Here is a 27,663-nt window from a genome sequence, read left to right on the forward strand (position 1 = left end):
GTAATATGGAAAGATTATGTATACTGAAGCTGAAACATCCCAGTAATGACCAGCTGTGTTTATAACAGTCAATCGACCACATCTTCACAAGCATCCTTAATCTTCTGCAACAAGTTTTTTTTTTTTCCTGTCTTTGTCTAACACTCAAGGCAGAGTATTTTCATACTCCTGGTAATTAGGCTCTGGATAACATCAAGAACTGACACACAAGCCTGAGAGTATATATGCTCAGTAATTGCATCATTGAATAGAGAGAAATAACAGCAATTGTGACTGTTGTATTATACAGTAGCAGCAGTCAGCAAACTGTGGAATCATTTGTATAAGCCCAGTTTAGTGGGTCAAAGGGAGGGGTAGAGAGTAGGTGGGTGGCTCATGTACTTGAGAGAAGAACATTTAAGCTGATGAACATTGCTTAACAATATAGCTTTAATGTGGACTAATTTGGAGCTGCTCCTTTCCAGCGGGGGCTTGATTGAGCAGCCGCCACTTGTTTGTTTCCCAATTTGGGCTTTGGCGGGTACGTTTTACCACTGCATTTGTTTCCCAAGAAGTCCTCATGTTAAATTTATTGGATCTGCTTTAGCATGTTCGCCTACTCGCTCTCAGGCGATGTGGTGCTGCATAAATTATGCAGAGTACTTTTCGTTTCTGACATCAGGCGTGAGCGGCAGATGTGGGACTGCATGCTGCAACTGCAACTCAATTGGTGTGTCAGTCTGCCGGCTTTGCCGATTGAGACATTTAAACATGTGTCACTGAAAATACACAATGAGATCGCTGGCATGGATGCCAATAATGATACAATGTAGCTTTTTACAATTAGCAATCATTACACTTCCTTTGGTACTGATTTGCATAGAGCCTACATAACAACAGACACCACAGGCTCTCTGTTATCCTTCCCATGTTAACCTTGAATATTTCATTTGAATTTTACACATGACTAATGCCGCTCAATATAGCCACCATCTGTAGCTGAATATTCAGTGCAGGGATAAAGCTTGGCCAAAGGCAATGATGTTGATCGTACTGAGATTTGGACTTGTTGAACCATAGTCGAGTGCTGGTTCTGCGACCTGTGGACTCTTCTGCTTCATAGTCAGCTCACACCAGCAGCTTGTGAAATGAAGAACAAAATCAATGTGCAAGAAAAGGTCTCCTCCTGTCAGTCTTGTCAGATCCAGCTGAAAGGGTAGAAATATTGGGGGTAGACGATTGAAGCCGAGACTTGTAATTTTCCTTTCAATCAGTGATGACTGCACCCAGTGCCTGAGATACCTGTAGAGTATCTGCTTCTTTTTGAATATTCCTGTGTTCCCCCACCAGGCCCAAGAATATACAGAGAAAAGGATCCTAATAATGATCAATGCCACCGGGAGGGAAACTAAACAAAGCAGGTGCAGCCTTCTGCTTATAAAGAATCAACTTTTTTGTTCCAGTCACGTCGCATTGAGCAAATGAGCATCTTATTATGGCCTCAACAGAATGAAACCTCAGATATCTTTCAGCCAGCAGCAGTCCTTGAACTGTGTTTTATCATTTATGTGTATGTTCGTGGGTGTTTGCACAAACCATAGAAATAATATTTCTCAGAAATAATGCACAAAAACTTATAACACTCTCTCATCCACACCAGCTTTTCAATTTCTATGTATAAAGGAGACTAGCAGTGATTTCAAGTAAGGTTACAATTCAGAGGTTTACATAACATTTCTAGTTTTATTATTATTATTACTACTATGGGAAACGCAATAACCAATCTTTTTATGACCAATAACTTGTGGCTTTACTTGGACTTAAAGCTCCAACAGCATCTGCAAACCACTTCTCTATATTGTTTGATGTGCTTGTAAATTTATTATTGAATTTTGAATTATGATTTTGTTTTTCAGTTCTAGGATTTATGTCTGGAGGTAGAAGCAGTGAGACAAGACAGAGAAATGAAATGGCATTTAGTTTGAAGGAGAATGTCATCACTTTTTAAAATTCTGAAACCACAATTTAAGATTTCAGACTTGACTTCTAATTTAGTATTTGGTCTCAGCTCTTGCTGTAATTTAAACTGATTTGTGAATATTTGTAAACTAGATCCTACATCTAAGTAGAGCTGTTGCAAAGTCGACTGACAGCCATGACTGAACATTCATCAGTGAGTTGTTTAAGTGATTTTCCATGTAGAAATGCCAAACATTACTGAGATCCAGCTTCTCAGTTTTGATGGTGTTAGGTTGAAGGCTGGACAGAACAAAACATTTCAAGACATCACTGTGGGCTTCAGGAAGTTATAATAGACAGTGTTTTATTGTCATTTTATAGAACAGTTAATAAAAAAATAAATAAATAGTCAGTTCAGTCAGCAATTAAATCAATCGTTAATTACGCTCCATTGTACATTTATGCAATTTAGTATACAGAGAACTGAATGTATTTTTTACCCAAAGAGTGATGGCACAAATATCTGTGATGCCAACAAAAACCACCTGAGACAGCAAGACTTTTCTGTCTTTTTCTCCAGCTCATCCACAGGCAATCGCTGTCATCACAAGCTCTCTATGGGACTATGAATGACATGCCAGTAGAGACAGTTCAGTGTTGAGTATAAGGTTTTTTTTTCCCCGGTTGCGGACAGAGCTGACAGACTTTGCTGCCTTTTAGCTGCTTTATCATTTTGCTTTCGATCAAGAGTAAAAGCCATCCTCTGACATTCAGGACAAAGGGAAAAGATGATGAGAAAATTACTGTGGACTTGCATGTCGGTGGAAGATAGTGATGGAGGTAGAGGTTGTTAGTTTGCAGATCTGTGTTCATAAGCTGCCAAATAGGAATTTTTTATCTGTGGTCCAAGGAAAATGCCTTCTTTTTCAGCCAGGCAACATCAGAAGATTCTCAAAATGTCACCCACCAAGTTTTTAGATTTGGTTGTTATTCATGGAACACAGGAACTTGAAGTGACTTCAAATGAACTCTTACAGAGGCATCCGGTTGCAGGAAAATAACTGTGGCCGAACTTGTATCAAGACAACATTATGCATCTGCTCTGCATGTGCTTTGGTCTCAAAACTAGAGGACAGAATCAAGGAAACCACAAACAGCCCTCTAGAGGACGGGAGATAAAATTTGCCTTCAAACTGCAGAAATGTTTTCCATGACACTGCTACTTACCACCCAGTTCTCATCTGCAGCAGATCAGGTTTCCTGCCTGCTGTGTCTCCTACATCTCTGTAATGTGAGGAAAGAGGAGGTGATGGCAGAGGTAAAAGAGACAGGGCTTTGTTGTCACATTAAAAGCCCACATTTTTTACTCAGAATCAGTGACACTGTGAATCATGGATTTGTGCAATTGATGAAGCTCTTCGCTGGCTGCTAAAACACATCAGCAACCAGTCACACAGTCATTTTATTGCCACATTACATTTTCACTATGCCTGTCACCTGTCTAATCAGACCTGAGAATGTGTTCCAAGCAGGTGGGACAACCTGCCTTGCTTTGTATGATTAAGACACAGCTGTGATTTAGCTTTAAGGATAAGTCTGGTGATATTCTTTACTTCATTCGCTGTCAGAAAATGCTATGGAGAAGACCAAAACCAGCAATGACTTGCATATACTGTAAGATTAACATGGTGTCTGTTATGTTAGATAAATCCAAGCTATGGTGTGAAATTATTTCATTATATGTCCGATAGTATGTCTTGAAAGCTTAAGGCTCCATCGTGATAATATAGTGTAATATATAATATAGTGTACTGCAATTTTTAGTGTGACACCTAGTAATACTACAACCTACAGTGTTCAGCTGTTTTACCTGTTTTATTTAGCCTGAAAATGGAAATACTATATATGTTGTGCTTTTTAAAGATTTACATGTTCAGGAGGAGAAAAAGGGGTTGGGTACTGGGAGCCTCAGTTGGAGTAACTCAGTTGGAAAGTACTGAAAAATGGGCAAAAATGTTGCTTTTTATCAATTCATATAAAAGTTATAAAAAACGAAGAATATCACCAGCCTTAACCTGCAGGGTTTTTTCAGTTGTTGCATAACGTCTTTTATAACAATATTTCACACTGTCAGACATGTAGAGAGCTAAAAATGTAAACATTCATCTGGTATGGAAGAGTGCATAGGCCCATTTCCTCATATCCCTTGTTCCCCAAGGTGAGGACTGAGAGGTTTTACTGGTAAACACAAGTGGCAAACCAAGAAAAGTTTCTCAAAGCATCTCTCCACCGGGCTCTGCTAATGTTTGCTATGGGAGAGATGACTGCATGCCTGATGCACGTCTTCAGTGGTTAAGAGCTGATAGAAAAGCCATTTATGTCCAGCCTCCTATCTGCCTTCCCACAGGGAATCCCAACCGAAAGGGAAGAAAACGATCTGTCGGCTGTCACATTCGATCAATGTTGCTCTTTGCTTAGTTCCACCATCCTGCCATTCGAATCAGACAGGTAGAGAAATTTAGGCAGAAAAATATAATTGTGAACATAACCAGTCTTGAAATTTAGTGATAGCTATGCATAACTGGATGAATGGAAAGGTGGTGCGAACACAAAGTGTGCAAAGTGTAATCATACTTACATACAGTAGCATTTCGGTAATGAAGTTCACATGCTGGAGGAGGCTCTCAGGGTGGCACAAGAGACCAGGGGCATGTCACTGAAGACAGATTTATGAACACGGCCCTTAATTTAGTTTGTGTGCTGCGTATAGTAAATCACAGAGCAGATGCCAGCCAAAGGGGTTTTACTATAATTAATCAAGTAATTTATAAACAAGCAAGAATAAATGAATGCAATATAATCAGCTGCCCCTGCATTATGCCTGTCTGTTACTTAATGCGGGAGTGTGTGTTGAGATGTTGCCTGTTGACGGAGAATGTCGTGTGTGTGTTTGTCTGTTCCATTTAAACATGCATGATTGCACATGCTAAAGCACATTTTTGGGCTGAAATTCAAAATGATGCAAGCCCAGCTCACACAGGAGAGCAAGTTTTTGCTTGTTTTTAACTATGTGTGTTTCTGGTTTGAAAGTGTGTGTGTGCGTGTGTGTGTGTGTGTGCGCGCGCCTTCTAGTTTGTTTGAGCAACAGTGGTGGTAGAAAGGACCGATGAGGAGAGATGAGACCACTCGGAGGATCATTAGTGCTCTCTTTGATAGAATATAGAGCCAGAGGACTCAAGAGGGAGTGTAACACACACAAACATACAAACACAAGAATTAACAAGTGACTGTGTAATGCCACCCTGGTCCCATTCCGCCACTTTGACACAGCAGTGTGTAGCCAGAGTACTGAGAGTTCCTGACAGACACAAAAAATATCATGGTATCTTTTCCCCTAATTTGTGAAACACAATAGCTGAGATTCTGAGACCAAAAAACACAACTTTTAAAAAAATTTGTTTTGAAGAGTTTTCTTACAAAGCTTACAAAAGATACAAAGACTCAATAAAATGCCGTGTATAGCAGGGCTACATTTTCTCCATAAGAATATCAGAAAACAGTGGACAATGTCCCTCACAATATCCTAGAGCCAAACATTGTCATTAAATGTCTTTAATTTTTGTCTGACCAACAGTACAAACTCAAAGATATTCAATTTTGTATACTATTGAAAAAAAATCTCATATTTATCCATCAAATGTTTGGTATTTTGTTTTGAAACTTGACTTTAATGATGAATCTAAAATAACTGATACATTTTCCGTAATTGTTGCAGCTATAGTCTGGTGTCTGGGGCACCATAATAATTTAGATCAGATAGCATTGCATCAAACAATGAGTAAACAAGACCAAGCATTTAGTAACAGCTTTTGTACCAGTGCTTTTGATACTTGGCGATGGGTTAACATGTAAGTCCTTTCTCAAGAGGTTCAGTGCCCAGCCATAAATGTCAGCAGTTATAGATATAATGAAGGATCTCATCCAACGTGCTACTTTGTGTGTGAGTCACTCTTCATGACAGCATCTGTAAGAATATCTTATGAACAGCCCTGCATGAAACACAAAAGGCAGGCTCTTGCCATTTGGAAATTGCACCTACCAGTTCCATAGCTAGCGTGTTTGTTCATCCATTTAATCATACACGTATTACTTTATTTATTTTTTAACCCTGACAGCGAGAGAGTCTGTGATACAGTGTTTGTTATAAAGCTGCAAAGGTCCCACAACAGCATGAGCGGCAACAATATTCATGAGTGTTTCATGCAAAGGCTCATGGGTAGGTTTTAAGAGGACACTGAAGCTATGGGCTGTGAAATTGGCATGCTAAGTGGGTGTGTAGGACTTGTGAATAGTGTTTATACTGTATGTAGTGTTGTAACATGCAAGCACAACCAATAAGAAAGGGGGGTCTGAAAGAAATTCAGGAAAGGACACATTACTGTTAATATATTCCAGAGGTTTTCAAACTGTGATACTGTGTGAGGGGACAGGTGCATGCAGGTGTTCTAAAAACAACTGGAAGTTGACTAGTTATTGTAATTTGGCCCAGTTATCAACACAATCGACAGTTTGAGCAGCAGCTGTGGCACACAGTTCATTGAGGAAATTAAGGTACTTAATGACATGATATACATAGTCTTATATTCGATGTGAGATAGTGATCTTTAAAAAAGTCCTAAAATCCTCTGTGAAATCAGAGAAAAAATATGTTCCTCATAACTGCAGAACTTACGTGAGAATCATCACTACTTTGACGCTGAAGTTTCCTTCAGCGTCAAAGTAATGCAGTGACAGTTGTCTGCACATTAATGGATACACTGCAGACAGGATGTGCTAATAGCTAATTCAGCATACTGTCAATGGTGCAAAATTACAAAATATAAAAAAATACTTAAACAACAGGGTTCAAATTGCAGCCCACAGCATAACTTAGTGAATCCATGTCATCATTATACTTCCCGTTTACATCTTCTAAAGCATTATAAGAAGAGCACTCATTTAGAGTGTGATTATCCATCCAGAGTGTCAGACTCCTCTTATGTATTCTAACAGCAAATGTACAGTAATACTTGTTCACTTTGCTCAAGAAAAAGCAAGGCATTATTTTTCATACAGTCCTAGTGAAGGAAGGTGGTTTCTACCTCTCTTACTGCAATTTTCCCCATTTTCTCCTCATCTTCCTCAGTTTTTCTGCTGAGTCACTGCTCCACAGTGCTGCCACGCTCTCAAACTCTCTTTCTGACTGCTCTTTGTCTTTGTCTAGACTGTTTTCCCTCCATATACCATGTCTGTCTCTCCTCAATCACTTTCCCTGCTCTCTCATGTCTCCAAGGGTTTCTGTCTCCTTTATGAATCTGTCCTTTTTCCTCTCGCCTTTGCTCTGCTACCCTGACCCTTTTTGTCTCCTCAGACGTTTCTCTCATTGTCAGGATTTCAATATCTCACTTCACTTGTCTTTTTTTTCCCCAAGCATTGTTCCCACTGACTAAAGAAGATATGGCGACTGATAATCCATCTCATAAAATGATACATTAACTTTGCCTTAGCCTCAGCCTCAGAGAGTCTGCATAGTGGAGATGGGAAGGTTTTAAATGGACTGTTGTAGATTACATCAATGAGATTGCTTTTAATCCTGCTGGAGTTCAGTTGTAGCAAGCCTTATGTTGCACATAATTAGTTTTAGAGGGGGGGGGGGGGTGTGCATGGCTTTTGAATCCCAGTCTGTTACAGTGATATTTTTCCTAAGCATGTGTGAGATGACAAGCAGTTTATGCAGCTTTTGTCTTTGTAAATACCTATTCCCATATTATTTATGTATCACACACAAGTTTTATGTGTATTGTTTGTCTGTTTACCAGGTTTTACAAGTTGCCTTCTGCATTCTCTTTCCAGCTGTTCAAGAATAAAGCAGTGGAGCTCGGAGAGAAGCTGCTGCCTGCCTTCAACACGCCAACAGGAATCCCCCGAGGAGTCATCAACCTGGGGAGGTGAGTCTCAGTGCCTGCCTTCACCTCCAACTGTCCTTACTCTATCCCTGATAAAAGATGGTATCAGGTTGGCTGCCATTAATCAGCGCACAAAAGGTTTTTTTCTTAGCAGTCAGAGGGAGAAGTTTATTCAAAAAATATGAACCTAGTTTGACATGCAAGTTGTCAACAAGTAGGAAAAATACTAATAGTGTAAAGCTCAGTTAGGTCACGTGCAACAACACTGAATTTTAACTTATGTCAGTACCTTAGAACATCTTTGCATATAAAAATAAACATTTCTGTTCTGAAGGAGCCAGAGCGAAGAAAGTAGATTCAGATCTATAATTTAGTAACAAATTTTTGCTCCACATGAATTTGCAGAAATGGCAACAAACAACAAATGTGAATTTAAAAAAAGAAAGTCTTCTTAAGCAGGCCCACAATCTCTGTTTATTGACAATGGAGCAGCTGCAGGCCAAGCTTTGTAATGACAATGACATTTGGATAAGAATTAATCTGTGTTCATAAACACTTTGGAAGATCATATGAATAATATTTGCATGTTTTCAAATGAGTTGTGTAAATTTTTAATCTGTTCCAAACCATTACCTTTCTAATCTGCAATCTTTATTGACACAATTTTGTTAATGCCATGGTCATGCAACACAACTGTGAGCTATTTTCATTTTCAGAGCAATTTGACCATGAATTTCAAGCTCTCTGTGTGGATTTTTAAGTGGTAGTAGGGAAAACAACTGTGACTCTTGTTTTGTGGTTTAACAAGTTTATGGAGAGACTGAATCAAGAGTTGAAAGATATTACAAACACATGAATGCTGTTAACAGCACTGTGTCGGTGACTGTGACAACTAAACTGTCATCACTAGCCTATGTACCTGCAGACTTTACATCTGTTTTGCCCTTCCAGTATGCACTGGAATGCAATACATTGCCTGAACAACAGGTAAAAAACTTCACATTATGACTTAGTGTAAGTATCCTGTGAGACTGGATATAAACTATGCTCCAACAACATGTTTGATTACTGGAAGTTTTTTTTTTTTTTTTTTTGCCAAATTTGACTTCGAACTCCTTTTATGTCTGTTTTTCAAGATTATGGTAAATTCCATAGTAAACCTACTTCCTCTCATTTCCTAATTTTCATAAGATACTTCCTGGCGCCTCTGTCATCCACCTGCTACCAATTAACCCACGAGCCAAACTGGACAGCTGCTGGTAGATTTAATTACCTTATTCTACAGTTAATTCCTGCTGCATCACCAACATGGGTCTGTGGTACAGATGGGCAGGAGGAACCATGCTGCCCATAGCATGGTCAGATCGAGTGACACATAAACAAGCCTATCCACACAATGCACACGCACACAATCATGTCACTTTAGAGGAGAACATATGCAGTGTGTAACAGAACAGAAGCAGTCAGCAACCACTGTGCACACAGGGGAGTTTGGTTCTGCTGCACAGCCTGTGACTCTGACGAAGGGTGTGGGAAGTCTTTTCTTACAGGGCAGAAGTGATGAACCACTGTGCATCACTTGGTGTCATGACTCTTTTCCTGTTTGTTTAGTGCCATAATGTTATTGTGTGTATGTACTCTAAGGTGCTTGTTGTATAATACATCATAAGAGACATCATTTTGGTGAAAGTTCATATCTCACTGCCAATCAGATCTCTACAAGTTATTCTTGTTTTTTAAGAGCTGAAATGATTAATTGACTATTTACATTTTCCAAGGATTAAAGCCAAACATTTCCAAGTTCTTGCTCTCTTAAAGTTAGACAAGAAATTTAAAGACGTTGGCTTTGGCTTTGAGAGATAGTGATGAGTATTTTTCAGTATTATAAAATAATAATTTCCCCATTGTGGGACTAATAAAGGATTATCTTATCTTATCTTAGACTAACACAAGTAATTTTTTCATTTGAAGTAACTGTGGGGTTTGCTCCGGGGCAAATGACACAGCCAGCCTTGTTACTTGTTCTGTAGGGCTCTGTAGGGAGTAAATAAACTGTTTATACTGTGGTATTAATAACACTGATGTTTTTTATTGCACCCAGCCCCTTACAAATAAACAAAATAGAATAAAACTTACTGTGTGTTATCTGATATCAAGGTTTTCTGTCGCTAAAAAGCCCATAAATGATCCTGCTAGCACTTCAAACCATGTCATTGTGCACAGAACAAATACTTTTTAACTACTCTTTAAATACATACTATATATTGAGAGGTAACATATTTAGTGTGTGTGTAGTCCTAGACATCATCACAGAATAAAATAATTTTTGCTCTTTTATTAAAATGCACAAAATGCCAGTTTCCCCTAACACATTTACGCATGACGTTGGATGTTGATCTTTGCTTTTTTAATCATATTCTACACTTGATTATATTTCTGTTAGCTGTGGGAGAGTGTGAACATGTGTTTGTTAAACAGGGTTGAAAGATTAATGGATGAGTGCCAGTGTTGTTGCTCACCAGGCAAAAGTGATGTGGATACTGCCCCTCCATCCCCTCCCTTCTCCAAACACACCACCCGCCACCCCACACCTCTGCTTTGATACTCAGATTGATTTTTTCTTAACAGAGGAATCAGATGTGACTCGAGTCAGAGCTACTAATGATGTAGCCCTCAAACTTTTAATGGATGCATTCACCAGCGTGGTAAACCCTTTGATTCCCCCTCTGCCCTTACGCACCAGCCATCTCCCGCACCCCACTCCATCTTCCTCCCCCTTCTTACAAATTCAGTTCAATTCATTACTGAATGTCTGATATTCCCCAGCATCTATCAGAGGGTATGTAAAGTCACTCTAGTTGTACATTCTGCCACAAATAATCACAGGCAAGCATTAGTGCACCCCACATTTACTGAGAATCAGATTTGCGCAAAGCGATATTACCCACACTTGATGAAATAAAACTGAAGAGTGCCCTTTATGTTCATAGTTTCTAGGTAACATTTTAAGGCTGTCATTGTACCGTGAATACACATGTAACACAAGTTTCAAGTTGATGTTAAAGAAAATTAACACAAACATCAATTACAGCAGGCAACAATACATTTATTTAGTATTAGATAATGGCGGTGGCGATGAAGGTTCTAATATAGTCTGATGAGTTTATTTTTACATTTATATCTCATGAGTTTCAGCTGTGTGCAGTTCAGTTGCAGGACAAAATTTAATATGTAATTCTAACTGAAAACAACAAATGACAATAGCTAAATGTTTAAATAGATCAATACACTTTGAATGGGTCTGCTAAATGCATTGTTGAGATCATTGGAGACAAACAGTAGATTGTTATTGATTCCCATCTGAAAAGGAAATAAAAAACCCAAGTGTGTCTACTGTGATGCATTAAGCAGAGTTTGAGTACACAAGGTCAAAAGGTCCTTTGGGCGCTGAGTTGGTTACTTTCTTTAACTCTGTTCAGCCACAGCGTGTTCTGAATGTGATGTGCAGTGTAATAACCGACTGTGGAGGAACTGAAAGAAGTATTGCACTAGTTGACGGGGAGTTTACAAGTAATACTGCTGGAAATATAGCAGGCTCATATGAAGCTGGAATTGCCTGAACTTTAAAGTCACTAGAACTTCACATCAAAACAGGATGAAATTCAGAAGATTGTGCTGTACTTCAGAATTCAGATGTACTGACCTGGAAATGTTAGAACATACCATTTGTTATACAGGATTACACACAGCATGAGAGGAGACTTTGTTTTTGTTTGTTTGCATATTAAATTCTGCATATGGACTCTGTACTATAGTAAATTACTTAAGCATTCGTGTCTTCTGTTTTCAGTCCAGTGGATTGTTTATTTTAACTTTGCCTTGTATTTGAGTTAGACGAATCTGCAAACAGTAAACAAATTGACAGTTTTATTGAGTGAACATAGTTGGCTATCGAGTAACTGTGTTGCATTTAACAAACTAATAGAGGCTATGATAAATCAGGAAAGCAGGAACTATCTGTTGTTCATAATATGAAGTCACATAAACATAGAAACAATGACGCACATAAAGCCTAATGACAGAAGTTGCTGTGATCTACTTTTTTTTATTAACAAGCCTGTTGACTCTCAACACGTTTGTTCAGGTTGCACTTTGGACAAAATGAATACACTTGTGCTTATTTGTTGAGTTTGTATTTGACTGTATGAAAACAAACACTCGGGCAGTCACTCCAACACAGCTCTTGTAATTACTTTGTATATACAGCGATCTTAAGTGTTTGTACTTGAATTCTTCACAGGCCTTAAACTGAGACCCCATGCCAGCTCATATTCCTGGTTTTCATTCCCAGCTAGACTGAACGTGCTGCAGACTTCGAGACGCTAAGCTTGCCTATGCGGTCTCACAAACAAAAAATAACTAATGTGTCAACAAGCTGAGTAATAGGTTTAGTGGCAGCACAGACATCACAGTCAACTACCAGCATGTAACACTAGTTTAAATTATTAGATTAAATTAACCATGTCCCAATATCAGCTAGATGAATGTGGCTGGTAAACTCAAAATATCTCTCCCATCTCAATTTGAACAATCCAAACATAATCGAGAGCAGAACTTTAGAGGCATGATCACTATTCTGTGATCAGGAGATCTTTATTCCTTGTCACAGCAAGGTCATACTTTTTCCACAATGCAGTGGCCTTCTATTGGGGATTTTAAGAAACGCCTATAGTTCACAAGGCAAATGCAGTGGATCCAGGTGGACTGCATAACTCCAATTTGTACCTGTGTATGCCTCAGTGGGATATCTCTGGTACTTAGTCTGCCTGTTTTGCCTGTTGTCTCTGCTGCAGTGGAACCAGTTGGAGCTGGGGCTGGGCCTCAGCCGGGAGCAGCATCCTGGCTGAGTTCGGGACCCTTCACCTCGAATTCGTCCATCTGACTGAGCTCTCCAGCAATCCCATCTACACAGAGAAGGTTTGATATATGGATCACACTTCCAGTTTTGCTTTTACTTTACAAGAAGTTTTGAAAATGTGTGGGATCTGTTTACTATGAGCCCTGACTTCTTATTAGCGCAATTTCTCTGCAAGATGCTTTTCAGCCTTGAGGCAGTGATACAATACAGTGAGTTGAATGTGTGATACCATGGCAGTGCTTTAGCCTTATGGTATTCATTTGTACTGTGGTGTCTCTGCAGGTGATGAACATCAGGAAACTGCTGAACAAGATTGAAAAACCCCACGGCCTGTATCCCAACTTCCTCAGTCCAGTCAGTGGCAACTGGGTCCAACGTAAGTCCTCTCATTGCTCTACACATGACATTCATGGTGGTTCAACATCTGTTGAAGTTATTGTAAGGTTATTTGTATGTTGGGGTTATAGAGATGGGTCTTGAACAGTTTTATTTATAATAAAGGACAGGGTCAGGTGTTTCCCATTATTACAAAAATCGTACCTTTCACATGTGACCTTGATGACACATCTATCTCAGAAATGCCCTGGTAAGATCATCCATGTTACCTATTTAGAATTACAGTATTGTGTTTTTCTCCCATGTGGGTTAATATTATAAGAGTCTGAGTTCACCAAATGTCATTTCATATTTCTACCTTTTCCGCTGACAGACATTGAGTCACCTCACGTGCCAAAGCTCTTTTAGCTGCTCATCTGTGTCATCCATCCACCCATCCGTCTATTTCCTTTCATTTTTAATATCAGGCTCATAGCAATGGCTATATGACTCCCATTGCTCTGGGTTATTAAAATGATAATGAATTCAATTACTTCAGGAAATTGGATCTTTCTGATTTACCTGAAAGGAGGTGAAAAAAAATCATGGGATAAGATGACGCTGGGACTGAAAAGGTGGTAATCTGGATGATTACAGAGGCTAATTGTTGTGGGTGAGCTTGTAGAGAAGCAAAACTGTATATATTTATTGCCACAAAGGGAAAAGGAGTTTTGGTTTCGCAGCTCCCCCTCATCTGTCTGTGTCAAGGACAAACACAGCAGCACTGTGATAACCTTGCGGGGGAGTCAGCAAAGGTTTGTGCGCACGCAACGAGCATGAGTGGATAGATGAAGACTCATGCACACCTCCACTGCAATATCATATTCATCTTTATGAATTTGAATGTGGACTTAAGAGCGGGCAGGAGGAAAATCAACAGCCACTTGTTGCAATTTCCACTTAGAAGATTGAAGTATGTTATATAATTTAGGCTTAAACTTTTAAATAAACTATTTTCCACCATAAGAGAGCAGAGAGCGTGTGTGGGTTCAGAGAACATGATCATGCACACTACAGATCAGCCAGAAGAGCCAAGAGTGGTGACACAGTTTAGAAAATACAGCAAGAATGGAACTGCATATTTTAAATGTTCTACCCAAAGACACAGAAGGCTTTTGCAACACTGTAATTCCAAAAGTCTAAAACACAAGTTAGACAGATATGGTGGCGTGTAAGACTTGATTTGTGACTGAATCAGCAGGGTTTCTGCAGGCTTCACCAAGTTAAATTTAACACTTTTAACCTTTTTAATACCACATATAATACAATTTAATACCTGTTTCGCAATCATACTGACGATGTACAATGTAAAACAAGTAGCAGTGACATGACCGATAATTATTTAATGTTAATATTATGTTTTTTCAGTGCTTCCCAGCAGGATTTAATAATAATTCCTAATTATGTGATTTTCATGCAACCCTGTTTCCCTCCTTTTCCCCTTCTCAGATCATGTTTCGATCGGTGGCCTCGGGGACAGTTTCTATGAGTACCTGATCAAATCATATCTGATGTCAGACAAGACAGATGACGATGCAAAGAAGATGTACTACAGCGCATTGGAGGTATGAACATTTTAATCTTATTTTGTACACAAAGACATGGACCCAGTCAGGCAGAGTTCAGTTAGATAAAATAAAAATAATTAAAGTAATTTGCCTTTGCAAATAAAGTATGCAAAGTGCTGCACACCCAAGACAAAGTTTTATACAAAATCACAAGAGGACATCAGGAACATTGAAGTTAAAATTTTAGGGAGTGAAATAGTTAAAGAAGGATACAGTATCTGAAGCCCTTTTCAGATACGGAACATCTAACATTGTTGGTTTTATTTGTATGTTTAAACTAATGGCATTGTGTCATTCAGACATGGCTGGTAGTTACATTAATATTCTATATGGTGTTAATCAGACATGACAGCTCCTTTATGGAAACAGCCGTAATACTCATGTAATATTTTGTGCAAAAGAGGGAGTGTTGAGTTAAAAAGTTATAAAACCGAAGAGGAAGAGAAGAGTTATGTTTGTCCTCACACAGACTGCATCAGAGATGAATTAGAAAACGTATTGTAGCATTGAAAGTCATGCATTTGATGTCTATTTGTGCATAATTCACCTTGTGCAGCTGTGGCCTTGACGCTAATGGAAGACGTGACAAATGTTACTAAATGTGGCCAAGTAAGATTTTCCCAATGACCTTTATATAAAAGTGGCTCAGAGGCTTACTTAGACATTAGACCAACATGTTAAATTGCCATCACATTTATGCAACACATTAGTAAAAAAAACTAATGGAGTGATACTGGAAAGCAAAGTATCCTTTTATCACTCAAAAACCAGTGCTGTTATGCAGAGATGTACAGGTGTTTTTCACTCGTATTTAAATCTAATTCTTACTCAGAATTGCATGTAGAGATGTAATGGATGCTTTTATTCAAAGTACCATACCATGATGATATACAGTACATGATTTGCAATAGATGTGTTCTCAGTGGTCATAGGGGAGAGGAAGAAAGATAATATCGAGAAGGAAAGGATCTTTGCACTGCATAATGTGATTAGATCTGTGATTAGATGGCCTCTGACTTGTGATATTGTAATGTAAAGTGCAGGCCCTCCCACTCTCTGCAGAAAAATGTCTGTGAACGTGAACCCACTGCATGGTATGCACATGCATAAAAATATGTCTACAACTATCTGTTTTTCTCCATAATGGAGATAATGTCACAGTAAAGCACATTCCCTCTGGCTACAATTACAATATCACAGACAATAACTTAAGATTGCCATTGAGATTTCCTCAGTTCTCATCAGAGGGTCAAGCCAGAGGCAGAACAACTAATTACAGACTCACTTTCTCTCCAGTGACTTGGTATTTAAATGGCCATGGACCCCCATCAGATTAAGTTATATATTGTATGTTTATACAGAGATCTAAGGTGAAGGGCGCAGCACAACTCATTATCTTTGGCATTCAAATAAAAGTAGATTACTAATTAAAACACAGTGTTGAATGAGTGAACATTTTCCAATTAAGACTATACCATGATTACTGCTAACAACAGCTAATTAGTGGGAAGATCATCAGCCCTCAAGAATTTTTTTTTTTTTTTTCGACAACATGGTATTTATAAGCTTTCATATTATACACATTACTTTGTTTTGCCTTCTGTTATTGCAGGGTGCATCTTAATCAACCATTATTTAGCATGAAAGATTTCTCATACAGTGCTACAGGTACTGGTTTTCACCATCATGATTTAATTAAAATTAAAATGTCTGAAAAAGTGTGTGTTAATTTCCTCAGCTCTGAAAGAGCTGGTAAAAAAAGAAGAGAATTAATGAATGATGGGACCTTAAATTCAAGAGGGAGTTTATGCTTTTAATTCTCAGCACTTTATGGGGTGTTGCTGCAGAATATCACAGATCTGCATTCAAATGCAAAATGACCAGCATGCCAGACAGAATGGATGAGAGGGTCGTGAGAGAAAGACAGAATCTGTAAAAGAGAGAAAATGATTCTGAAAAGATCTCCCTCTATATTCTGTCTCATAAAATTTCAAGCACAGACAAGAAAACAAAAGAAAGAAAGCAAAAATTTGTTTTGAGTATGAAGCTTTTACTACACATCATTTAAAGCTCTAACAAACCACTGGTGAAAAAGAAGTTCTTCATGGTTTTCTTTGATGTTATTTATACCAAAGTGTCAAAAATGATATGGCATACAGTATGTCAGTGCTTAACCCCTCTTTCTGTGTTGCTGCAGGCGATTGAAGCTAACCTGGTACAGAAGTCACCTGGTGGTCTCACCTACATGGCTGAGTGGAGAGGTGGGATCCTGGATCACAAGATGGGTCACCTGGCCTGCTTCTCTGGGGGAATGATCGGTATCGGAGCTGATGATGGAGCTCCAGAGAAGAGGCAACACTACCTGGACCTCGCTGCCGAGATCACACACACATGCCACGAGAGCTACGCGCGCTCAGGTGAGTGGGAAAGTCAGGGATGTTGAATGAGGCATGACAGTGTCCATATATTCTGTTTTACTCTGGGAGTGGCCCTTTTCACACAGGGTTTGCTATGGTGGGTATGAGGTTAGGGGTGTTTTCCTGCACTGCAGACAGTCTGGTTGAGAAAAAAATAGTCTTAACTCATGCTTTCTATCATCCAATGACACAGAGAGTCTACGATTGTGCTTTGAACTAAATGCTAATGTTACTGTGCTGCCATGCAAGAGGAAAAATCAGAGGATCAGCAAAGTCAATAGGAGCCATCATCCAGGAAGCATGAGTGTCTGTACCAAATTTTGTGCCAATCCGTCCAGAAGCTGTTGAGATATCTTAGTCTGACCCAGGTGATGAACCGACTGACCGTGCAGCTAGGCAGGTTAAAAACTTAATTCATAAGAATTTTTATCTGTTTTTTTTTTTTCAGTACTTTTTTTTCATGCCCCAAATAGGACATGAAGGTGAAATGCTATGGTTCATCACCATTGCGGTACATTGTATCTGTCTTGTTAAGTGAGGTTTATAGTAACATTCAGAAGAAGAGAATTAAGAATCTAGGGGAGCAGCATATTGTAAATTAAAAGGGCCTAAGGCATTTTAATTTTGACCCGACTCAAAAGGAGAATTGTTCTTGGTGGCTTCACCTCAGCAGAGAGACGACAGACCTAATAAGAAGCAGTGAAGAATTAAACTTCTCGATTATTCTCTAACGTCTCACAGCTGTAAGCAGCAGACGTGGAGGTGCCTCTAAGTGTGTGAGATAGTGACACTGATACTGATACAGTTTGTTTTAATTTAGGAGAGACAATGAAAAGGGAGACAGAGTATGGAAGAGTGAACATTGTAATAAAAAAACTGAGTCCACTGGCAAATTTACTGTGGTTCCAACCTATAAATGTGGAAGAGTAGAAGACATGGTTGAATTCCCACAGACTGAAGGTATACCCAGGAGAAAAAAGCAAGAGAAAGGGTGAAAAAGGAACAAATATATGAGCACGCCTACCCACATTTTTTTGAAGACCCATGTTTGATCTTTTCTCTTCCTTAGCATCTGTCTTGGCCCTGACAATAATCTCCTTCGCTAATTTCAAGCTTTTATTTCCACCTCCACTGTTGGGTGGGCTGTAAAGGATTCATCCTTAAGTTTCCTTTGCCTTTACTTCTCCAGTAAGCCAATGTGACTCATCACATAACAGGTTCCTTGATACCCTTGGAATACTTTTGATCTGCAGGCCCAAAAGGCTCCTCGGGCATCCACCAGGTTTCTCTTCCCTCATTAAAGAGACTGGATGGTGCTTAGCAGCTTCTGGATTAACTGTCTGCAGAAGAGGGAAAGAAGTGTGATTTGCTCTTGCATGTGCACAAAGTGGCTGACATTTAGCTGCATCTTAAATACTGATACCATAAAGACTCTCCTTCTGCTCCTCTTGATCTCCACCATCTTCACAGCAACAGACTGATGCAGGAAACTGTGGATCTCATGGGAAGCTGCAGGAAGAGGGAAAGGTTACTGCTTTTAGAGAGGATGTGGTGATATACTTTTAATGCTTAGCTGTGATGATTTTTACTATTGAGGAATATGACCTGATGTGCAGTAGAGCAACTTGAAAGACTGACTGCATGTATCACTTCGGGTTGTCACTCCTTATTTGAGATTCTAACAACTGTTCTGTAATCACTGATGTTCAGCAGGAAAATAACAGACAGTCAGACAGGATTTTGCCTGGAGAAATTTACTCCTGTGCTGAGGCAAAAAAAAAAACAAAACAGGTGGGGCAGGAGAAAAACATGGGTAGGGTTGTTAGCATAAATTATGGGATTCTTTATTTATCCCATAAATTGTGGGATTGTTTGTTTATTTCAACCTTGCAGCCAATTAGCCTCCTAAAGTACACCGTCTCACCTGTGGGATGCTTTGCCCTTGGTAGCACTATGTAACTATGTTTGGTCCGTACTGGACTCAGTCTTCACATGGCCTTGACAGATCATTCATTGTTTGAAGGCTCAAAGTCTCCTGATTCCATCTGTGCAAAGCATCGTGCGATCACCATATCAGTGCAACAGCTGTTGACATAGAATTGATTCAGACTTGTTGCCATGGTTCCAGAATGTTTTCCACACAAAAGGTACGACTACAGACCTTATTCTCGCTTTTCATGCCAACAAAAGAATATAATCCAAGTTGGTAAAAAGATAAAGTAGTTGAGATCAAAGTGGTGTTGGTGCAAAATTTTGGCATAAAAGGTTACTATTTAATTGCCAAAGTGCGTAAAACAAATCCCAAGACTAACTACTTAATTGTGTTTGACACAGGAGTGTTATTCATCTGATGAACTTGTAGAAAAATCAATTGTGGTGCCTGTGCTCTGAGTTACTGATGATTCTCTGTTTGAATTAGCTTTAGCATTCTAGTCACAAGTGTCAACAGCGCCCTCAGGAAACAGACTGTGGAGTCTAGAGGTGAAAATAGTGGTTTAAGAATTAAGATATCCCTGGATGTGTTTAATGTGAACTTCTACTTCAAGAAGATGCAAAAATATTAAACTGGAGAAGAGAGACTTGGAACAGCTGAGTCATTGCTGTGGAATTGTTATTTAATGACTTTTTAAAAAGAAATGGCCTCACGAAAAGACAAATGCCATATTTGTATGGTGCAACAGAATAGAAATAAATAACATTAAAATAAGAGGCAATTTAGCTGCTGAAATTAAAAGAACAAATGTAGTGACAGCACAGAATGAAACTACAATAATGGGTTTTTGGGAGAGATTTAAACTCAGACAAAGAGCTAGTTTGCCTGCTCTCCTCCAGCAGGTCGTTGAGGGGCTCAGACTGCAAAGGCCTCTTTGTCTTCCCTGCACATACTGACTCTCGCACTTCTTATCCATCCAACTGGTTGCAGTTATTCAGAAACCCTCACTGACCTGAAAGAACCTGCTTCCTTCAACCACTGTCCAATGTTCCAAGTGGCGGGTGGTTTGCTAAAATCACAGATGATAAGTCCAAGAAAAAGAAAAGTCAAACCAAACAGAGCACAGCAGGCAGAAAAAAAATTCAGAATGATTTTGCATGTGATAATGCAACTTCCATTCCAAGCGTGTTTCTAAACTTAAGATGTTGCTATGCCAATGCCCCTGTCCTGACCTTGGCAAGAATAGATTTCTTTGTGCTGCATCATGGATAGGATCTCTTTGCCATGCAGGCTTGAATTGTCATAGAAATATAGTGGAAGTAATAGGAAGAATAAGGAGAGAGAGAGAAAAAACAGAAGCCCACAGATGATCTGGACAGCTGGAGAGGTCTTAATTGTAACTGAATGGCTTCTGTACACTGATTCCGATTACATTCCTTTACTTCTAATGAAGAACATTAAGTGTGCTTTGAAGGATTTTAGATTTGGAAATACACTGCAGATCTGTGAAGTAAGTGCTCATGTCTTTTGGCTGACAGAGATTTATGTTTTTGCCCTCTTGTCTTTAAATTTCTGTCTCCTGTCAGCCACCAAACTGGGGCCCGAGGCATTCAGATTCGATGGCGGAGCTGAAGCCACAGCAACCAGGCTGAGCGACAGATATTACATCCTACGGCCAGAAGTCATCGAGAGCTACATGTACATGTGGAGACTCACCCACGACCCCAAGTACAGAGAGTGGGGTTGGGAGGCTGTTGAGGTGAGATACAAAATACACAAATAACGTGTCCCTTATCGGCCTGAATATGAGCAGACCTTGATTGTAAGGTAAAACCCCTTTCCCTTTTTTGGAAACTAAACTACTATTAGACAAGTTAGTCTTCATATCTGAAGCCCTTTCTCTCATAAATGTGGAACTGCATGTTCAAATTAAAGGAACAGTTTGGCATTTTGGGAAAGATTTAAGTTTCCTCATTCACGTTCCTGCTAAGAGTTAGATGAGATGACTGATACCACTCTGGACTATTTCTTGACTTTGACCAGGTCAAGTCAGTTTTATTCACATAGTTCAGTGTCACATATCAAAAATTTGTCTCAGGGAGCTTTATAATCTGTTCAGCATATAACACCATCTCTCCTCAAATCAGATAAGTTCCCAAAGAATCCTGGTAGACAGATTTTTGTTACTTTTGGACAGCTAGCTGTTTCCCCTTGTTTGCCTTTATGCTATAAGCTAAGCAGCTACTGGCGGTAGTTTCAAATGTAACAGACAGAAATTTAACTTTCAGCATGAAAGCTAATGAGCATATTTTCCAAAATGTTCCAATTTAGGCTAATTTTTAATCCTGTTAATTAGTCACATATTCTCCTGTTAAGCTCTTGAAGGCTGTCAGAATGATTTTCTCTAGCTGCTTGCATTTACCTCCTCATCCTGATATCTTTTGACAGATGATTTAGCTCTCGGCCCATTTCTGCTGCTAAGACAATCAAGTGACGTGTTTGCCTTGTTCTCATTCATGAGAAATTTACTTCTTGGGCTACAGGAGCCATCAGAAACTCCTAAAAGAAACTCCTAAAGGTTTACTTTGAATAACTAAACACTGACACTATAAACACACTTGAAGAAACTCACTAGTCAGCTAAACAACCCAAACATTTTTTCAAATGTAATATCTAGGAAAAAAAAAAAGTCTCATATTCAAGCCAAAAATAAGTCCATGTCCATTTTTGAGTGGGAGATACAGTACGGTGTAATTTTGAATCCTATATTTCTCTCTTTGGAGTGGTTTACACACTGATTTTCTAAATTGTACTCACCTATCAAATCAAGCCCCTTTAACACCCTCAATTACCCTCAACCAGCTTCCTTGATATTGTGTGGCACTATACATTAGCTTGTAGATCAAGCAACCCTGCTAGCAGGAGGTGAAGGTTGTGTAGGGAGCACCATTATTAATGTGGCAATAGACAGGACATTAGCTGCAGTAAACTGTGGAGGGCTGGCATGATAGATTTTGCGTTAATTTAGTGCGCACAGAAGTGGAGAGATCAGGCTGACGAGTTTGACAGGCCTTTAATTATCGGGCACAAAGGTTGAAAGCAGTGCACAACGCTTCTCTTCATGAACATCAAGCATTAACACGTTGGGGTCTTTGTTAATTAGCACGTATAAGCCACCCCTTTGTAGCAAGGGTAATAATGTGCTAATCCGCTTGGCTAGCTCAGCCACTCTCCATTAGCCCTTGTCAGATTTAGTATTGCTTGGGCTTCAATTGTGTAGCCAGCTGAAGGGCTTGACATGCTCCATCACTGACAGTTTCATTGGGTGTACATGGACACTCTGTTGCTGAATAAATTATTTTCTCTTTTTGCACTGCAATATATGCAAGGAATGGACTGTGATGTCTTTTGTGCACATTGTAAAATATTTGGTTCTGTCACAGTGCAGAAGTGAAAAGGCCACTCTGAGAGGGTTGATTACATATACATGTGCAAATTAATGATTATTAATTCAGTTTGTACAATCAAGCTCATAACTGCAGGAAGTGGTCTTTTCCTTGTTTTTGAAGATACATGTGCACATTTCTTCTCTCTCGTTTCCTGTCAGGCCCTCGAGGAGCACTGCAGAGTGGAGTCTGGCTTCTCTGGGATCCGAGACGTTTACACCATGACAGTCAGCCACGATAACATGCAGCAGAGCTTCTTCCTCTCAGAGACACTCAAGTAAGTCCTATTTCGTCTCCACATCTCCCTCGGTAACAGAGAATGCAGCAAATGGCATTTTACATTCTGCGTTCATAAACCATCACAGATATAGAAAGTAATATAGAGTCCAATACTGAGCGCTGAGGATTCATCTCTACCTATTATCTGTTCCATCCATGAAGTATACTCATGCTGTGAGACACGGACACAATCTGTACTTCAGTGCTCAGATGTCATCTAAGGTGACTCTTTAGATGTGATTTTCTTCTCCTCACTGGGAAAAGAAACATAGATACCAAAGATGATATGCAGTGAAACACCTCATTTTTACCTCCCCTCATTCTTGAGTCATTAAGCAATGCAAACTATTCAGGGTGCTACGTCTTATCAGTTAAAAGATGATAAAGAGCCTTTTTTTTCCTGAAGACAGGAACGTTTAACACCAGACTGTTCTCCTGCATCACCCTGTGTAACATTATTCCTACTATGCAAATGTTGTGGTTTACTGGCTTATATTAAGATGACTTTACCCTCAGATTAGTCCTATCGAGGTGGCAGCACACTAAGCAGGGTATTCCATATGTCCCTGTCCCTGGCAACATCTTATGAGTGTTTCCCTGCCAGGTGGGATATGTAATCCCTCCAGCAAGTTCTGGGTCTACACCGGGCGTACCCTCCCAGTTGGGTCCAGAGTACTTCCAAAGGAAGGCACCCAGGAGGCATCCTAAACAGATGCCTGCCAAAGGATTAGGGCCTGACAGTTTTTATTCAAAACTCAAACTTTCATTACTACAATAAACAACCAACAAAGATTAGGCAGTGTCGACCTTGTAAAACGCAGCTGCCTCACTCCACAACAATAACAAATCTTAGGATTCAACTGTTATCTTGCCATTCGATTGAGGCAGCAGCAGCCCCAGAAATGAGGGGAGTAACATCAGCTCCTGTTTACAACGTCATTTTATGTGAAGGATGTGTGGCCCACTGGCATTGTTTCTGGAAAAACATTTCAGAATAATGACAGAACTGGAGCTAGAATCCTAAGTCACACTAAAATCTCAACACACTATTCAGTGAGCCTTTTGACTAAACTAAATGGATGTTTCTCATGTTTGTGTAGGTATCTGTACCTGCTCTTCTCTGATGATGACCTTCTCCCACTGGAGGACTGGGTCTTCAATACAGAGGCCCACCCTCTGCCCATTATCCGTAAGAGCTGCCTGCAGGACGAAGCAACACAGGATAAGACAGTCTCTGAATAAGACTGAACACAACCTAACAACTGAGACAGTTACAGACACATCTGCACAGCTCATGTGCACACACACACACAGTCACACACACAAATACAAACACCAATTCAATGCAGGTTCAGAGTCTTTTCAGGAGAGTGTTATGGACTCTCAATTCCTTTCCAGTAAAGGATGTCGTCGTTTTACGCTGTGATTGTATATCCTTTCGCCGGGGTTACTTCCTGCTGGCACTTCTTTTTTGTGGACAATCAAGACAAACATGACTTTCATGAAAAGAGCACCTTTTTCTTTCCTTCTTTCCTCTGTGAGGAAACCAGTATAACTTGCAGACCCAAATGTATGGGAGGAGGGTTGAATAATGGGCCATATTGTTAGAAAGAGAGAGAAACGTATAGAAAACCACTTGAGTTTTGCTCTTTGATTTTGTTGTTTCGTTAACCTTGAGTGATGAATGATTTCCTCAGATCTTGTCATTGCATATTTTTTCCTTTGTGAGTACACTCTTTGACCAAAGGTTTCTTTGCATTTCTATTTCCCTCTTTTCCAGTAATGTGTTTTTGGTGAGATTTGACAGAAAGTTACATTTACTTTAAGGACTCAATTGTAATGAATATTGATTAATGTACAAACAAACATGAAATGTGATTCACCTCCAAACTAATGTTGATGTCATGTTTCTTACTGAAACAAGCTTGAATGATTTTTTTAAAGTCAGGAGGTGTCAAGAAAGTGGCAGTATCTTATGCATCCAGGGACCATTTTTTTTCTTAAAAAATGATGTTGGGTTGTGTTTCCACTGTATGAACAGGACAGTGCTTTCTCAGTCCTCTCAGCCTTTCAGATTGGAGTAACAAATGGAGTCCTGTCAGTTCTGTGACTGTAATACAAATATAAAGGAAAGAGAACGCGTTTGCCAGCTAGCTCCAAATGGGTTTTCCTGTTTCTGTTGTAGTTTTTCTGCTTCACCCTGCCTTTACATGTGAATCCATACAGCTGCCAATACTGATGTTAAAGGCCATTAGACTGCGGAGACGAGTTTCCATTTTCATCACTGTTCTGTTCACCACTGCTGTCCCTGCACAGTTCTAGAGCAAATGTGCTGTACATACAGATGAAGTGAGTGACCCCAGTATGAGCTTGTCTTGACTTTATTTTGTGATCTTTTTCTCTTTCTTTTTTTTTTTTTCTAAACTTCAGTGGTTATTTTTTCTGGGTTCTCTTTTGATTTGCTTCCCTCAGGTGTTTCAGTAAAAAAGAAAAAGAAAAAAAACTAAAAAGTTCTGATTTGAAGTCTAGTTATTGCTGATATTAATTATTGTTATTACTTATTCTTACTGTTTGATTTAACTTTCATTGTTGAATATTTTCAAATACTGATAAAAAAAAGACCTGTGCAACTTTGTACATTTAAAACAATCAGTTGTTGTGTCCTTTTTATTGACCTTGAAGTTTTTGACTATGTGATTGGTACAACAGGTAGCTACAGTAACCTTTGGAGGAAACGACCTCCAATGACTAACAAAAAGGAAGGAAACTGGACTAATTTACTGCTTACATTTGTTTCGGTATTTGCTTCCAGGAAGTTCATTACAGATTTAATTAGAGGGGGACATCTCAGGGTTGTGGAACGTTCCAGCAATCATGACCAGAATATGACTAATGGGGTTTAAGCGTTGCACCTCTCTCACGGTGACAGGCCAACAAAGCAAGATTTAATATCAGCCTCCCCAAATGATTCAGCTCTACCTGCTGTCATCTGAATTCTAATTTCAGTCGGATACCTTGAAGTGATTTTTCATTGGCTTTAAATAAAATCAGGACACATTATTGACATGATTGACATTTAATACTCATTTAAAAAATGGTACTGAAATGTTGCAGACCTGGTGACATTAATCTTACTGACACCTTAAAAAAGAACTAATGCAAAGGTGTGTGAGTTTAAATAGAAAGTGTAAATGTTATCTGAGTTACAGCCTTCAGGACCATTATTCCCTTCAGCTAAGGCATGGTAATGAAAAGAAGGGCAAAAGCGAAGGACACAATTTGTACATTGAAGCTTGCTTGACCTCGCCCGGAGACATAAATGGAAGGATCGCTGTCCATTTGAATGCACCTGAGACTGACAATGAAGGACAAACACTACAAATAATCCCCTCCCCTCTCATTTTTTTCCCCCTTGCTGCTACTATAGTCACTGGCAAGCCGAGCAGGACAGCAGAAACAAATGTCGGGGCTGCTGTCTGACTTGGCAAGACCTTCCATCGATGTGTAACGAAGGGGGAAGAGCCATCACTATCTCACTGCCACAGTCGTCCTCCAGCTGTCCCAACCAGGACAGCAGTTTAATTGGGGAGAACTGGCAAAAACACTGTCAGCTCCACCTACTCGCAATTTCAACTCCGCAGCTATTTAAAACAAAGGGGTAACAAAAACAGAATGTTTTGTTTGCAAGCCACTGTGATATATTTACTTAACCTTATGCTGGGCCTAATTAGATAGCACACTGTGAAAATGTGACTGTGATTTGCATTAATTAGGGGCTACTGGTGATGATTCTGGTACTGTAGAGGTATATAATATACATTTTCTGTGACTTACAACATATCTGATATGAGGAAAGGAAAATGCCATAATGCAGTACAAGCAAGCTTTGCTCTTGCACACGAACCTCCAGCACCTTCAGAGGTTGTACTTAAACTTAAATTTCACCGGCTTTCATCTTTCACTCAACTTACAGTTCAGTTATTTTCAAAAGCTTGAATTTCAATTGAAATTTCAATAGCTTTACACTTTAACTGACACTTCATCTGCTTTCACCTGACACCTCAACTCCCTTCAGCACTTACATTTCATTTGATGTTTCAAACCCTTTCAGGGCTTCAGCTGACACTTGAATGTCTTAGGTACTTTAACTGTAACTCTTATAAATATCTCACAAGGAAAAAACGTAACATCTTAGTTGCTCATATTGTTTATATTGTTCTACAAGCACAAGACTCAAGATGCAATTGCACATTTATAGCAGTGAGCAAACATAAATATCCCTCTGAGGAAGTGAGATAGCAGATACAGCACAGACCAGTTTTGCTTACACTATAACTTTGAGTCCTCTCAACTTGCTGTTCAGCTACTTTCTTCTCGTACTCAACTAACACCTCAACTCCTTTTGGCTGACGCAACATGTATGTACATTTACTAAAATATTTCAAATGTACAGTTTCAGCAGTGAGGAAACAAACAGTTTTTTTCTAGTGAAAGAACAATGCACTGTGATATATTACCTCTGCTTGACCTTCTGTTTGGTCTAATTAGATATCATACCGTGAGAATGACTATGATTTGCATTAACTACAGGCTACTGCACAAAGGAAAAGGCCAGACCATAAATAACAGGTAACAAAGACACAAGCCAGCTTTGCTTTGTCTTTTCCTGCAACAAAAACAGTGAGGTGACAGGTTCAGTCTTCTTATCCTCTATTCTAAACCCACCTACTACCACCTTTGGATAAAATCCCTCAGATGTATTCTGGGACAATAGTGTCATCTCATGCAGTTCTCAAAACAAACAAGACAAACACAGCTGACCTGAGATGTCACCATCTGACAGA

At 39.4% G+C, this 27,663-nt stretch overlaps 1 protein-coding gene across 3 annotated transcripts in view; it reads left to right on the forward strand.

The window, feature by feature from the left end:
• LOC108899472 (mannosyl-oligosaccharide 1,2-alpha-mannosidase IA) overlaps nucleotides 1-25,468 on the forward strand; it is a 174,138-nt gene extending 148,670 nt beyond the window's left edge. Inside the window, exons 5-12 of one of the 3 annotated variants that reach the window (XM_051076369.1) lie at nucleotides 7,831-7,924; nucleotides 12,724-12,860; nucleotides 13,084-13,177; nucleotides 14,626-14,741; nucleotides 16,942-17,161; nucleotides 20,681-20,853; nucleotides 22,702-22,817; nucleotides 23,920-25,468. In XM_051076369.1, coding sequence (XP_050932326.1) covers nucleotides 7,831-7,924; nucleotides 12,724-12,860; nucleotides 13,084-13,177; nucleotides 14,626-14,741; nucleotides 16,942-17,161; nucleotides 20,681-20,853; nucleotides 22,702-22,817; nucleotides 23,920-24,061 — 1,092 coding nt within the window. In that variant the 3' untranslated portion in view covers nucleotides 24,062-25,468. Of the gene's footprint in view, nucleotides 1-7,830; nucleotides 7,926-12,723; nucleotides 12,861-13,083; nucleotides 13,178-14,625; nucleotides 14,742-16,941; nucleotides 17,162-20,680; nucleotides 20,854-22,701; nucleotides 22,818-23,919 lie in introns of all 3 variants that reach the window. The other 2 variants (XM_051076370.1, XM_018699919.2) reach the window with 2 other exon arrangements.
• The last annotated feature ends 2,195 nt before the right edge of the window (nucleotides 25,469-27,663 follow it).

The sequence above is a fragment of the Lates calcarifer genome, linkage group LG15, assembly GCF_001640805.2.
Source record: "Lates calcarifer isolate ASB-BC8 linkage group LG15, TLL_Latcal_v3, whole genome shotgun sequence".
Lineage (NCBI taxonomy): Eukaryota > Metazoa > Chordata > Actinopteri > Centropomidae > Lates > Lates calcarifer.